This window comes from Morone saxatilis, unplaced genomic scaffold, assembly GCF_004916995.1.
Source record: "Morone saxatilis isolate NCDOM2014 unplaced genomic scaffold, NCSU_SB_2.0 Contig1, whole genome shotgun sequence".
NCBI classification, from domain to species: Eukaryota; Metazoa; Chordata; class Actinopteri; family Moronidae; genus Morone; species Morone saxatilis.
This window is the reverse complement of record NW_023339651.1, coordinates 10,026,062-10,041,977: the sequence shown is the minus strand read 5'-3', so window position 1 is coordinate 10,041,977 and position 15,916 is coordinate 10,026,062. Positions and strand designations below refer to the sequence as shown.

General features: G+C 40.0%; 2 protein-coding genes across 2 annotated transcripts in view; one reads left to right on the top strand and one right to left on the bottom strand.

Moving 5' to 3' along the window:
* The window catches only part of atrnl1b (attractin-like 1b), a 62,663-nt gene extending 55,104 nt beyond the window's left edge, over positions 1-7,559 (bottom strand). The window contains exons 1-6 of the mRNA XM_035663519.1: positions 6,411-7,559; positions 3,180-3,263; positions 2,503-2,616; positions 2,000-2,128; positions 1,336-1,544; positions 251-425 (exon numbers count right to left, since the gene is read on the bottom strand). Of these exons, the coding sequence (XP_035519412.1) occupies positions 251-425; positions 1,336-1,544; positions 2,000-2,128; positions 2,503-2,616; positions 3,180-3,263; positions 6,411-6,661 (962 nt within the window). The 5' untranslated portion in view covers positions 6,662-7,559. The remainder of the gene's footprint in view (positions 1-250; positions 426-1,335; positions 1,545-1,999; positions 2,129-2,502; positions 2,617-3,179; positions 3,264-6,410) is intronic.
* Positions 7,560-15,360: 7,801 nt separating this feature from the next.
* The window catches only part of afap1l2 (actin filament associated protein 1-like 2), a 36,180-nt gene continuing 35,624 nt past the window's right edge, over positions 15,361-15,916 (top strand). The window contains exon 1 of the mRNA XM_035661729.1: positions 15,361-15,628. Within this exon, the coding sequence (XP_035517622.1) occupies positions 15,613-15,628 (16 nt within the window). The 5' untranslated portion in view covers positions 15,361-15,612. The remainder of the gene's footprint in view (positions 15,629-15,916) is intronic.

Below are 15,916 nucleotides of genomic sequence, written 5' to 3'. Positions count from 1 at the left end.
AAGTTAATCTTTGTCAGTAGTTAATCTGAGACAGGGGCTTTTAATGAAGCGTAAAAAAGATGATACATTTGGCAGGCAGGGCAAGTTTAGTTGATCTTCACTGTACACTGGACTTAAACTAACAACATACCTATTATTGTAAGGATAAATGCACAATGATGTTTTTCATTCAGCAGTACACTGTGAGCAGAAATTTAGCTTGTAGAAAAAAAAAAATCAATACTTTGAGACACGCTACGCCATGACTTACTTGAGAATCATCTGGAAGGAACTGTAGTTAAAGGTGTATCCACCCACAACCCACATGACCTTTTCCTGCACAACAGCCCTATGGGATGCTCTGGCGAGTGATGTGCCAAAGGGCTTGACACTCGGCAGGACCCAGAAGGACTCCGTTGAAGGTACAGTTAGAGAGCAGTCCGGGCCTACAAGACAGGATGACAAAGAAAGGACTGTTTATGTTTATGTACAGTTGCTTTTAAGTGGTACGTTGTTGTTTTCTTACTGTGCCTGTTTGTTACTGTTCCGGGCCAGGAGGATGAATGCCTAATGCTCACTTCTTTATGAAAACAGATGTTTTTTATTCCTCTATGGCACATTATAAAAGGCAATTGTATTTCTCACTGTTATAAGTGTTGTATGTTCCTAAAAAAATCCCAATAAAAAAGGTGTAAAAAAAACTCAAATGGAAAATAAACAACATATACAAGATATTATAATGAAACTACATTTATTTGATGCTGAACCTTTTTTAAGACAGAATTTTTCAGCAGCATCATATTTTCATACCTACTTAGTGAAACTTTGAAGACCAAACATGTCGCTCTCAAAACGAGACAAAAGCATGTCCACTCCTTAAACGAACATGACAGGCAGGGAGGTGTGAATACGTTAAACTGTGTGAGTGAGAGTTGTGCTGAAAAGGCGCATGCCTCTGCTAATGATTCTGTCAAGTTTCATCACGTGAAAGCACTTGGTCCCCTCCAGCTGGAGACATATAATAATGCACTGTCATAGGGCTTATCAACGCGTTACTGATCAGCATTACGATAACAAAACACAGCTGTTCACATTCGTCTGCTGACACATCCTTCATTACATCTTCCTACATAATTGCTGCAGCAGACATGGGAGGGGCGGCGGCATTTTACAACCTGTGGTTGCAAAAGTGATGCATGACTCATTACTTAGTGTTTGGAATGTGGTGGAATGAAAATATACGTCACTATGTCTTTATTATTAGGTGCCAATGCTGTATTCCTACTTGCTTTCTATAGTTAAAGCCATTCTTTTGGATGTGAATGTTTGCTGGGTTTGGAGAGAGCTTATTCTTACCTTGCCAGCTGTCATTGCAGACGCACAACTTCTCCCCGGTGAGGTCGCAGTAGCCGTGGTCGGGGCTGCCGCAGTTGTTCCTGCAGTAAGGGATGTCACAGGCCTCGCCTTTCCAGTACTTGTCACATTCACAGTACACTCTGCTGGCGACTGAGTTACCGGGGGTGCACTTCCCATGGCCAGAGCAGTTATTGGGACAAGAGTTGATCCTGGATAGAAAGGTGTTTTCATTTAGCCAACACTGTACGCTATTTAGGCCACTCAGAGAGCTTTACTTGGAGACTGAGGAAGATTAATGAGCATCATATAGTGTTTGGCAAAGGTGAGGCAGATAAAAGATTGTTAATAGATGAGAAACTATAGAGCAGGTCACTAATCATTGACGCTGATCGTTGCTGTGGGTTACAGTTCAGCAAGTTGCTGAAATATGAGATGCAAAGACATGTTACCATCCATCAACAGCTAGGAGTAATAAATGGACCTGAAAAACCAGTACACTGTAGTTCATATTAAATTAGACACATCAATTAAAAAACAGAGAAATACCTCTGCCTATTATATATTTAAAATACCTCAATGCTGAGGAGCCCAATACTAAAAATATGAACAATTTAAGGTTTTATATCATGTTTTGCTTCTACAAATCTAGAGCCTGGATACTTACGAGTAAAATATTTCAAATCCTGTCAAGTTATAGGCAGCATCGCTGAAAAAGTGTAGTAGTGCATAGCCTGAAGTTGTCTCAACCTCAGGAACCGTCTCGTTTCCTCGTATCTCTGGCACGATCAGACCACTGTAGAGAAGTGCAGAAAATTCACTGGCATCCATTTATCACACCTCATACCCAACACCAACTTACAGTAACAAACCCTTAACCCTCTTCTAAACTACAACAACTAGACACATTCAGTGAAGAGTAGACTAAACAAAACATCAACCAATACCTATTTGCTGTCTTCTAATCAATACATATAAAAACTCCTATCTGCTCTGATAAAGATGCTTATTTAAGTTATAAAAGATACTGCCCATGGATTTGTGTCACCACCGTTATATACTTATGATGTGGGGTGCACTATAAGACATCAATATAGTAGGTCATGTGACAACATTGTGGACTGAGCTCTGATTAAAAAAAACCCACTCTCTCACTTTGGAGCTTCTCACCTGAACACAGCAACCAGAGGAGCATATATCGAGTCCCCATCATAGACGTACATATGGTCCCAACTACATTCTGTGGCAAAGTGGTTAAATCTTAACCGAAGAACCGCATTTGGACTGCAGAAGAAACAATAAAAAACAGGGTTTGGAATTCATGGATGAACAAACACATTTTTGTTGTCAAGTCAGTGCAGGATTCAGACACGCAGGCTTCATTTTCTAATCGCAGTGGTATAATTAGAATTATTATTTAAGTGTAACTGTAAGCAAGGTGTCACAAAAAAATGTACATTGAAGTATACCGCTTTATTGTGAAAGAGACAAATAGTGTCGACAGGCTGCCCTCTCTTCCCATTCTGGAAATAGTGTTTCCAAACAGCTCTGTCCTCTCAGTGACTGCGGTTGCCATGGCAGTTAAAAGCATCAACAGGTACAGGGATGCTTCCTCTCTCTAAATGATTGCTGATTAAAACGTAGCAGTCAAACCCCCATCTGAAAACATTCTGCACCCTCAAAATGCTAGACCACGCTTTACTCCACAGTGAGTAAGCAACACTTCCTTCAACACAGATGCCGGCCTGATTTCATTTGATTGCATTAATCTGTTTGCGCTGCATAATTAAATTAGGCCACGCGTGTTCAGCATCAGTAGGACATGCTAATTTATAAAAGTTACTTACTAGCCCTCAATAAGCCAGGTGCACTTTGTTTTGTACTTGTAGTTGATTGGACCATCGGTGAGGTATCCTGAAGGCTCTGTCAACCTGAAAGATCACAGAAGTCGGCACAGTGAGCACAGCAATATGTAACGTCATGGAGAATTTATACAATTAAATATCTTAAATTTCTTCTTTTTGTTTCTGGGAAAGTATTATTTCAAGTTAAAGTTGAGGAAACAAGAGCATATTTGACCACACGTTATCATATAATTTGTTGCCTAAAAGACAGAGGACCTTTCCCTGAGACATCAAATACAAAGTAAAGTAACAGGCTGTTTATTCTTTCCAGTATAGCATGTCATAAAGTGAGCACAGCTTTTTAACAGGAAGCTAATGTCAGAAAAATAGGGAGTAAGTAGTTAGCCCAAAGTCTAATAAGTCACTTATTAAAATCCTCCTTCCTCACAGTCAGTCTTGAGACATGACAATCTTTCAACTTTCTCCCGCATTTTTCCTGGTATATATGTTCCTGAAACAGCCCTACGGCCGCATGACACCCAGTCAGTGGCCAGATTGTTCATCTGGTGATCAAAAAGATTTAAAAATCCATACAATTTCTAGGTTCTAACTGCATTGTGTAGGCCCAAACCAGCATCGCTGTTACTGGAAACAACTGGCAAGTGAGGAATCTTATTTATAAAAGTATCATAAAATGTTTGTTAGTATAAAAGTTCAAAAAATGACAACTGCATCTTCTTCATGAAACACTCAGTGCTCCTTTTTAAACAAAGCTCTTTCTTGGCAGAAACGGAGGTGTCATGTTTTAATGAACAGATCTCCCTTGTCCTGGTTCAAACTCTTCTATAAATTAGGGTTGCACGATATGGTTAAAAATACATTTTCATTTTCACTGTAAATAAAACAACTATTAAAATCATGATGATGACGACACATGTACCAAACAAACACGTTTTCTCACACATTTAACCTTAATTGCAGCTTTTGCAGTTTGGATGTTGCACTCAGCCATGGTGTGACTTTGATAACATTTGGATTAATTGTGCGGCCATACTATCAATGAATCCAGCTTTAAGTGTCACACACTGAACTCCCTTCCCAAGATTCGACACAAAAAGCCAAAAAATCCAAGGTCAGGCCCTGCACAGGAAAAGATTTAATCAGCTGCCTCTTAAAAAAGGTTCCTTTGCTCCTTTCTGCTCATGTCTCAAGTCTGATACTGGAAACTATTTCCAGCAAAGTATTTTTTCACAGAAGAAGACCGCAGCAGTGCGTCACAATGATAGATGGCTTTTAAACAGACATTCATCACTGTCCCACATCACGAGAAATTAGAGTCGTACGGATCCCACCCACAAAAACGTGCGATCACACTGACTGAATTTAAAATGATGAGGAGACAGATTAACTCAAAATGTTTTCTTGACACAGTGATGTGTCTTCTGGCTTGCAACAGATTGTACTTTGATAAAAACTCATCTGGATGTCAAAGTTGAGACAAATACTTTACACAAAATGAGAATCTGTCCGTTTGGTAACGTTCAGGCCTCACTTTTACACAGAAACAAATACACACTGAGCTCTCATGGGTGGTCTGAGCAACACAGGAACTGAACTGCATTTCCTTTTATGCCCCTGAAAGTTGTTTTAGATGTATAACACGATACAAGATCACTTTTAGTTCATACAGAATAATGGACTAAAGATGGGTTAGAATCTCATAAAGATGCTATGGTATGCATATGACAAGATTTGATCTTGACATTTGCCTCAAAACATTTTCCCAACCATTCTTTGTTTACTACTAACATGACGAAAGCACGTATTATAACAGACAGGCTTGAGGTGCATCTACAGATTGATTGACAAACTGTTAGATTTGGGTTTTGCTGATTGATCGAGGTGAACGCTTATCGTATAAAAACACCCAGCAGCATGAGTTAGGGCCGCGTAGACATCCAACCATGATTCATGTTGCACTTTAGACTTTCCAGGGAAACACTAGCCCTTGCAAGAGTCTGTCCCTAAACACGCCAAGGACGCTAACTCACATTTCAGTCGTTTGTCTCGAGGCGATGAGAGGTTATTCCCTGACGACGTGCCTGATGACAACCCACACAAAAACCACAGACACATCGAGACTAATAGTAATGACTGTGATCAAAGCACTTCTGTACCAGAGTGCACCTCGGTTGTACTGACAATCCGTCAGGTGCTCCTCTTAAAAGATGAACATTATTATTATCATGTGGCAGTTTGACATTCATTCTTTGGTCACTCGCCATTGTTTCTTTACCTTTTCCTAACTACTGCCTATTTCACACAATCCATAACTCATTGCACCTGTTGGGGGGCTTTTCCTGTGCTTATTAACAGGCATATTCTTCCAATTTAGGAGCTATAGACATTTATTGCATCGCCACATAGGCTGCGAGGCATGTGCAAAATCAATTCGTTGCAGATGTTTCCCCATTGCCACTGTAGGCTCCTTTCTCTGGTAAAAGCTAAAGGCATTTATTTATTTTACTTGAAATCAATGCAAACGCATCAGGCTGTAAGTGAACATAGCAGTGCATGTTAGTGTCTCGGTCATGCGGTCCACGCTCACATGTGCAGATTGGATTGTACAAGGTAATGGCACTCATTCATTTGCTCGTCTCACTGTCCCAATATCCAGTGAGTGCAGATAAATTACGAAGCACTCCCTGAGGGGAAGCTACAGACAACGAGAGAAAAACAATTACTTGAATAAACCATTAGTCAAACGACCAATGTTGAGTCTGCTCATTCTTTTTTTTTTCCCAGTTTCTTAATTGTTAATTGTGAAGATTTTCTGCTTTTCTTTGTCTTCTGTGGACTGTTAGTCAAACCCAATAATGAATGATGAATCAAGGGAGTTATCATTAGATACATTGATAAAAATAATAACTATTACAGCAAAAAAAAGGAGTGCATCTTCTTATAACTTAACTCAACAGGTCTGTCCAGGCAGCCTCTCTACTGAGCACAAATCAAAGTGTTTACAGGGAGATTTTGTCATTTAAAACCAGTTTTCTCATTACAGCTGCAACCCATAACCCCAAAAGCTGGGTGCACACAGGTGTGTTTGCTTAGTGCCAATGATCTCTACTGGATCAATCTACTTTACTCAAGACCATCTGGAAAACTGTCAAACGTGACAATCTGATGTTGGTCGCACAGATGTAAGACAGATGCAAGAGCACAGCCACTTACTTGAACCTCCCTTGGCAGTGTTGGCACTGGTCTCCAACCCACCCTCGGTCACAGATGCAGGATCCATTCACACATTTTCCAGAGAGACAATTCTTGTCACACGGTTTTGCCGGGGAGGCGTGAGTGAACAGCACAAAGTAAAACAAAACGTACACCACCAAGTATCTGTTGATACCCCGCAGATCGCAGTGGGTGGCTGGTTTGGGTCCAAAAAGAAAGAGTTTGGTCTTACATTTCCCCCCAGGATCCATTTTTTCTTCCCCCAGGTCGACCAAGGCGAGGATAACACCGGGGCCTTTGGGTCTGCTTTGGGAGAGAGCCTCGGCTACTCAGGCTGTTTCTATTATAACAAAGAAGTCCTGCATATTCGTTGAGTGTTATGCATACTCAAATTGAGGCTTGGGCTAAGCCTGGTCGCAAAGCTTTGGAACAAAATGGCTAAAGAAAATGCAATGTTAGTTAGCTTTTTAAAAACGCTGCTTGTTTAACCGCATGCATAGATCCGGAGTGGGATGAATTCCCTTCACCCTGCCTCTTGTTGGAAGAACCTACCGAAAAAGCCGAGCATCGATTAAAGCTATTAAAAGCAGCTAACTCGTTCAATACTGTAACTGGCTAATAAATCATGTGTTAGCCTGTGTAGCTTTATTTTGCAGTTTGGCCTCTGCTGGGTAATGTAACGTTACTGCATTGATTCAAGACCACTCTCTTCCAAATGCTATTCCAGCAGCCATTTTAACGCGTAAACAATCCTTCAGACTGACTTTGTAACACACAGCGGTCCTTCCACAAGCAGCGACAGTTTAGCCGGATCTTGTCCGCAGAAGAACAAAGAGGTTTGTGGTGTTTGTAGCCCAGGACCGAGTGCGAAGGCTGCCGCAGTCAACATGGATGTGCGGTGATGTGGGAACTGGAAAGGCTATTCTCGCCGACCGGGGGGGCATTGAGCGAATACTTTGAACTGCTAACTGGTCTTTTCCCACGGCAATTTAAGCTCCTTCAGACGTAGACTTCGCCGGCAGCCTTGAGCGGTGTTGTCTCGTTGTATTCCAGTGAGATGAGGGGGGAAAAAACACCGCTGTTGCTCTCAAAACATGACACAAGAAGTGGCAGCGATGGATTTGCTAGCGCAGCGACACTAGACAGTTCCTCAGGTTGGAGGAAAACTAAACACAGGATGCGCATGCGCACTGCAAGCGGTTTCTATTTAAAGGTACAGTGTCAGAAACGTACCGAGCTGCCCTATGCGGCATTTAAAAGTTGGAGTTGGTCACAAAATAATACTCATAAGATAATGGAGCCACATCTGTTGTCACTGTTGTTGGACCTTGGGATATAAAATACACAAACAATAAGATACGTTTTTACTAACTTAATAAACTGTTGTTACTATTTGGTTAAACCTCATCCTGAAAGTGATGCAGAGAATATTTTAGAAAGGCTTTGAGCTCAGTGTGAATTTGTTGTTTATTTCTTTAGGTACAAGTAATCGATGAAACTTTTTTTTCCTCTCATGCACAATCATTTCCATTGTTCATTTTAGGCCACATGATTTGTTTGATTTTAATCTGTGAAAATAAACAAAACTGATACAAAATTCAAATGTTGCAGTAGCCTCTATTGTTAAAACGTACTCCGGATTAAATGTTATTAAACAATACTTTTAACAATTTATTTTAAAAAAAGTAGCAGTGGGAATTATGTTGCAAATATTCAACATATTAAACAATAAAAAAAAATGTAAATAACATATTACAAAATTTAAATTAATTTAATGATCTGTTATGGCCACATTTTTTAAGTTCAATGAAAAAAGACATATGGAAAGATGTCTTAGGTGTGTGAATGAAACGTATTGATTCTAATACCACCTTTGCATATATCTTAAATGCTTTATTATGTGCCACAGTGATCTCATGTTTTTGAGTTGAAGTATCTTCCTTTGGGGTCTTTTCCAAACAAATATTGATATATATGATTGTTTGTGATCAAATCACAAAATAGATATATTTTTTATCCCCCCTCCCCCCTTAAAGTCTCCATGCCACCCTCTTGCCATACCATCAATAATTCTCTAGATCAGCCCATGCAAATCTGCAATATTTATGTTAAACAAAGCTAAAATATTATCAAGTTATATTTAGTGAAATAACCTGCTGTTATTTGTTAAAGTTTGTATTTATCTTACATTAATTGGCTCTTAATGGCATATAATTGGACACTGTAACCATGGAGGTGACAGTGACAACGGTAAAAGCTGTCAACAAAATTGTCACAAAATAGTCAGTGATGGTGTATGACAAGTACATGTGCTGCTGGGTCAATTGAAAATCCTGTTCTCACTTGAGGTCCTGGCACATCCCAGAAAATGTCAATAACTGACAGTAACAGTTGGGGGGAAATCAGTGACAAGGTTAAAGAGTGACAGGCACTTTTTAATAAAAGTCTCTTTTCATTCATGTGTTTGAGCAGGCTCTATTTTGACTCTACCCTAACATTAGATGCAATACGTCTCTGAGAGAGCACTTATCTTTGTTTCAGATGAGGCTTGTCAGGGAGGTGCCAGTTGCCAAGCAGGGGACTCTAGTACTACTGCATACTCCAAAGTCCTGACAGATCAGGACTTTGGAATATGCAGCAGTACAATGCGGCAAGGCTAAGAGCAATGTGTTTCTGTTCGTGTCTGTACAGATCGTCTTTAGCTGGGTTAGTTTGTTCTAAAGTTCTGAAATAATTCCCAGCCACACCCCCAAAAAGTAACAATGTGATGTGCAGGTTGCCATGTTGTCTGTAGCCTTTTATACTGTGCTGGCAAATTAAATAGGGTCTTAAGGAGTGACAGTCCTTACAGAATAACATTTAATTTTAATTAAAACCTAATAATAAATTAATTTATCTTTTGCATTATATATTCGAGATAATGTTTTTAGACAATATAACCAAAAAAACATAATTAATGCAATAATTCCACTTTATTTATCACTGTTTGGCTGGTGCATGTTTAACATATTCATTTATCTAGAGCTGTCCACACTTCTACATACACCTGTAGGTGGCAATGTTGCACAGCGACACAAAGGCATGGATCGGTGGGGTACAGACTTCACCACACATATGCAAAAACTGCAGCTGACTACAGGAATAGAGCAGGAGTAACTGACCAGTAGTTTTAGTTTTCACTGTCAAATTTTTATAGTCCGTACCAATATGAAACTACTGGCTCAGTGAGCCTAAAACTATTGCAATCTTTGTATCTGAATAAACTGAAAAGTACTAGTAAGAAATAATTAACAATAGGCCTTTTTCACAGCAGACATTTTGACCTGTCATACCAATAACATTAACGATGGCTCTGTTCTATAAGTGTCCCAGTAAGCTATGACAGTGTGACAATGTGACAGTGTCAGCAAACACTATCACATTGTCAGCAAAAGACCTATGACCGTAACCACTGTTTATCTTATTTGGGCAAAGGTTATGCCAAATTAATATTCCACTGTGACACCAAATCTTGTCATGAATGCCTATCTAATAACAATATTTATACTAGAGGTTGTTTTTTCCCCATCTGTTTATCTCATCTTTACCGGATGGTCTACTGAGATATAAGTCTCCTGAGAGAGACCATGCCAAAATGGCAGCACAGTTATGTTAAGAACCAACAGGATGAAATGTAAGGAAAAGAGAAAGAAGAAAAAAAAACATGTTGATTTAAAGAAACAGTTCACACAAAATTGAATTTACATACATTATGCCACTCATGCAAACTGTACAACTCAGCTCCTCTTGTAAATTTAAAGTCTCTTTGTATAACAATCTAAAAATAAATCCTGGAGTTGCATTGCAGACATAATAATAACGAATAATAGAACTACTGGGGCACTGTGACACACTGTGTCACATGTTGTCATGTCAGCCATGGTGACTACGATACAGAGACTTGTTCTGTTTCACAGCTGGAAATCTTTCCCGGATATAATAAGTATTTCAAAACTTACATTGCAGGCTCACTCAGTCAATGCAAATGGATCAGCTCCAAAAGGTGTCACCTGAAGACTTGAATTAAAGTCTTGATGCTGTGATGTTACGTATTGTTACATATTAGAGAGACTTTATTGTTGATTGTATGACTTTACTGTACAGAATTCATTGGAACTGTGCAGTAAACATCCTGTTTGATAGAGAGTCTATCAATGTAATAAAGACAACGTTATTTTAACACAGTATTAGTGGCAAAAAAAAAAAAAAGTATTTTGGGCATGGTACTGTATATTGCTACCTATATTGTGAATTTGTAATTATTTTCCATGCAGTGTTCCCCAAAATAAACCTACCTGGCAGGCACAAAATACACCGCCTCAACATTTTCTCAGCCTTCACATGAGTCATCACTTTGAAATCTGAATACCCACAGTTTATTTTCCACAGGGGTTACTGTGAACCTGATCGCATGAACTAAAAACAATATTATCGCGCTATGACTTAACACTCTTCTACTTAAGCCACGGGAGAGCCTCTCGGCGTTTAGTCAGGTGCACACACCTCCGTGGTGCAGGGAGACAAGCACCATCTCTACGAGGCGTAGTGTGTTGAAGCCGGTGCCCTCTGCATTTTTGGTCTAAATGTTCTTAAAACAACAGAGAGGTACAGCAGAGTCAGTGGATTCAACTTTCTTTGGAAATTCCCAGACGCAACAGTAAGAAGAGGCCCATGGTTTAAGCTAGATTGGATGAAAATACCTAAATAAATGGGGGGTCTCTTTTCAGGGGGGATTGGCGGCGCATTATGTGTCTGTATGTACATGGGCGAGTCCCCTGACTCAAAGAGGGTCCACTGCTAATTTGAAGTTGAGTCAGTGACCTTTGTCCTCAAATTCACAACTGAGGAATGTTCTTGTGGTCCAATCAGCAGCAGAAAAGAGGGCAGAAGCCCAGTCCCCAGTTGCACCTTTGACTCAAAAATGTAATCTTGTGAAGATCAAGTTCTGTCTCACCCACTCAGGAACTGTTTGCACCCTTGTTCCACACCTACATACAAATGCCTCACATACATCGACAAGCATGATGACCCTAAATCATCCAAATGTGAATGTTCAAGACCTTGAACCACCCCTACAGCCAAGGGCATCCAAAGGTCTGCTGCACAACAGGAATTCCCCTGCTGGATTAAGAAGACAGTTCTTTTGCTGTCACACAAAGGAAGAGTGGAGGAGAGAAAGGCCAGACCACCCTTGTTTTCAATTCATGCTGAGCCATCATGCCTGACTCACATTCACACTTTCAACATAGACCCAAGGCTACATATGATAGAGAGTGGGAAAAAAAACAGTGATATCACCAGCTGACTTTCAACTAAGCCCTGAAAGTCCATAAAGAGATTTAGACTAATAGACAGGTTCAAGGCTAAGAATTGAATTATTACAGTACATTGCTGTTGCCCTAATAGGAAGGTGAAAAGATTTGTTCAAGCGCAAAGTTTCTTTTGTATTCGTGCATAACAACAAAAACAAAATATTGAATGACGGAGTTCATTATTGGTCTTGGAAACAGTAGTTTGACACAGACACACACGCACACACACACATACACAAAGCTCAATTCAAGGTCCACTTTCTAGCTTTATTCGGAGGACACTTAGGTGATGACAGCTCCATCAACTGATGAAGACCGTAGATGTTGTTGAAAGCTCTGGAAAAAGGAACTAAGTGGAAAATTAAGATTTGGTATTGTTGAAAAATCCAAATTGCCTCACTGTCTTTCACATTCACTTTTTGATATGAGATTAACTAAACACAGTTAACCTCAACCTTGGTACAATAGTTACATACGCAGTCCTGCATACTGTAACATTGTATTTATTTATTCAGAAAAATAAATGTTACTCTTCTTTGCTGAAACCACAGGGAAGGCAAACAAAGTGGGTATGACACAAACATTGAAGTCCCAATAAATGAAGACACAAAAGCAGGAAGTTTCGTCAGAATGAAAACTAGCTCTGCCAACATTTTGATTCAGCTTGCCATCCTGAAAACAGACCTTGACGATTTTTAGCTTTAGTTGGAAACACTTGTGCTTTGTCCTTGCTTAACATGACCTATTTGAGTTGTTTGAGAAAATGTGAAGGGTTGATGGCCACAAATGATGTAGAAACAACTTAATACACTGGCAACTACAGAATAACTCAATTTTAATATGAAACCCTTCACTGTTCAAGCAATAAATTACTGTTCCAGCAAACACACTCATACACAAACACACACACACACAGTTACAAACTTTGAGCACTTTCAACAAAATCCCTGCTGAACGGTTCTCTATAATTGCTCTTATCCTATCCTACAGTGTTTTGACTGTAAATTATCCTAATAGACAAGTGCATTGATTCAAACGGTCAGTCTACCAAACACAATAAAGCTATAAGGACTTAACAGAGAATTTAAAATATATTCTAATTACTAGCTTTTTAAAAATGTATTAAAAGCCACAGGGTTGCATTGGACTTCAGCTGAGGGGTTTCTGTCTCTTTCATCTAGTTTGCCTCTGGTTCTGAATTACAGTGACTGTCAGTCTTGTTCTCTTTTGTATGCACTGTATCATTTGTCTTGTCATTATTGCTATTAGGTTTCTGACACTGTAGGTGGTCCTATAATTTTGAAGCACTCAGTATTATTATTAGGATTACACTTAAAGCGCAAAGGTATGAAGGCTACATGGTATGGCTCATTATATCCATCAGTGTACACAGTCTTATATTACATTTCAATGTTTTGGCAGGTTTTAAAGTAGACCATTTAAAATGTTATTATTGGAAAATATGCAGAGATGGATTTAAACCTGCTCTTACACTAATAGGTTTACACTAACAAATCCTCCCTCCACAGTTCAAAGGCCTACAAGTCAGGTGGATTGAGGTCTCTGATTGTGAGTGTGACTGCCTGTCTTGACCTTGTCCCCGATGACTGGCGCCTTCTTCAGGGTGCCCCTTGACCACTGACTTGGCCTGGCAATAAAAAACAGAGGATGGATGTTTGTAAGATGTGTTTCATGACTAGAAATTGATGCAGTTTTAATGTAAAAATTGCTGACACCCAGACATGGATGTGACCAATGAAACCCTGAACAAAAGATTAAAGAGGGACACTTGGAACTGACATGTCTCTCCAAGGGATATGTAATGTTTCCTGCTGCGAGTATAGCTAAAAGAAAGAAAGTTCAAGCACAAGTTCAGATAAGGAATGCATTTTTCCTGGAATCCTCTGAGGTTGAAGTCTTTTTTCTGTTGTGTGCAACTTCTCATCAGTGTTGGGGAGTAGTACTATGTACTAACTATGTAATTAAACTAGTAGTTTATACTACAGTAGATTGCTGATAGGTCCACTACAGTCATATTTGCATAGTGATTCAAATAGTTGAATAACTACTGAAACAACAACATTTCTCTAAGTTGGATTGTTAGCTCACCTGTGGAAAATATTTGGCTATAGTTTTTCATGTTTTGCATCTGAATGTGTAAAACTAAACTTGAATATATTAGTCATAAGTATTGATTATTGCTATTTATTAAGAAATGTTCACATGCTTTTTTAGAAGTTACCTGACTATCTAGCCTAACCTGAGGGACCTTGTATAAAAAAGCTGACATTCATTGCACTTTCCCATGAAGAGTGGGGTATTTAGTTTTTTTGGTTTATGTATGACCTGTAAAACATTTTTTTTTTGCGATCAACTAAAACACTGAGTAGCATTCTTGCTGGCATGTGACTGTTTTGTATTGTGTTTTGTTACAATTTCCTATCACATTTGTGTGAGTGAACAGCAGTTTGAACTACTTTTTTCCAAGTAGCTTCATTTAACCAAACTACATTTCTCCCTAGTGTAGCTTTGCTGTAGTTCAACTTCTCCCAGTGTGAAGTAACTGGCAGCATGGCCACTCCCCAAACACTGCCTCTAACCTTAACTGTAGATCAGATCAACTGTGTCTTTGTGCAAAAGGTGCACCAGGAGGCCTGAATAGAAGGTGCTGTCAGTGCCCCTCACCCACCCTCTTTGTCTGCTGCAGTCAGCCTATAGAAAGCGTATCATTAACCAGCATCAGATGACATCACAGGACTACAACCTGACACATTATATTGCTGCTATTTATCTTGGGGCGTGGCTGCTGTGTGACCAGTGGTATTGGTATTGCTTCTACACCACATAACTGATTGTCTGAGCTGCAGCGTTGCATTGCTGTTGTGCGTCCTGCAGGTTGCAATAAAAGTGGAGACTTTATACAAAACACTGGGATGCGGGTCACGTGTTTTAATCATCTTCTGGAGTGTGTGGTGTTGCTCTGCCTGCCTCACATTCCTCTCATACCTCCACCCGGTCACCGTTCTCCCACGGAGGTGCGCGGCTGTTTGGGGCAGAACACTTTGCGAGAGAGAAAAACGACTGCTGTTAAAATACAGTACAGTACATAGTCAGTATGTTTCAGAAAAGCTACTACGTGCACATGCGTAATGATACTGATACCCTACTGTCCCATGTCAGGGTTTTGTCCTATGTTTCTGTTTGATATTAGTTGTGGATGAACTTATATTTCTGACACTCCTTACCCATTAAGTATCTTATTATTAATACATTTCCAAACCAATACCTATTGTTAAACAACAGACGCCAAAACAGAGAAATGTGTGTTCATTTTAAGTGTCACCACTGAGGCTGCAGTTTGTTGTAGTTTTGTGGTTATACAGTGTAATGCGGATTTGATGGTTAAAAAAACCCCTCTATCCTGACATCAACTTCTCTCTAAGAGCTAAAAAAGGTGAAACTGTGCATCAGTTTTTGGGGAGACCCGTGGGAGTCACCCTCTGAATGACACCTGGACGCCCTCCTCCCATCCCCAGTTTCACAACCGAGCTGCAGTCTGGATGATGCGCACTGGAGGGAGGAGGTGCGGCACAGCAGACTTGGAAGAAGAGGAGAGAGCGCTGTTGTTCCGTCAAAAGAAACTGTCGAGCGCAGTCAGTCAGTCAGTCAGTCAGTCAGTTACACAGTCAGTCAGTGTATTGTTGATAACTGGAGCGCCGGGCTGCATTCCGCAGAAGAAGTTGTTGGCTGTCCCATCACTCAGAAAACTTGTCGGCAAAACTTTTTGGGATTGTTTGATTTTTATGAGAGGAGCAAAACGAGGGACAAGAAGAGGGTGAAACAGCGAGGGAATGGAGAAGCACAAAGGTAAAGAGGAGGGTTACTGTGTTGAGCTTTGTGTCAAAGTTTGATAGAGCTGCCGACTTCTCCACTGTCTCCATGCCATTGCTGACAGTGTGGGCTTTACAACAAATTTACAACAGCATTAGGTGATTTTTAAATACAGCAGAACCGATTGTTTATCCGTGCATCCAGATATGAATCACCCTGCGACATGTATTGGCTTTGGATGCATTAAAGGCATGTTGCCAGAACCAGACAATGTATATGATGTTTTGGCTTTTTTCTTTTTTTTTCGGGGGGGGGGGGGGGGGG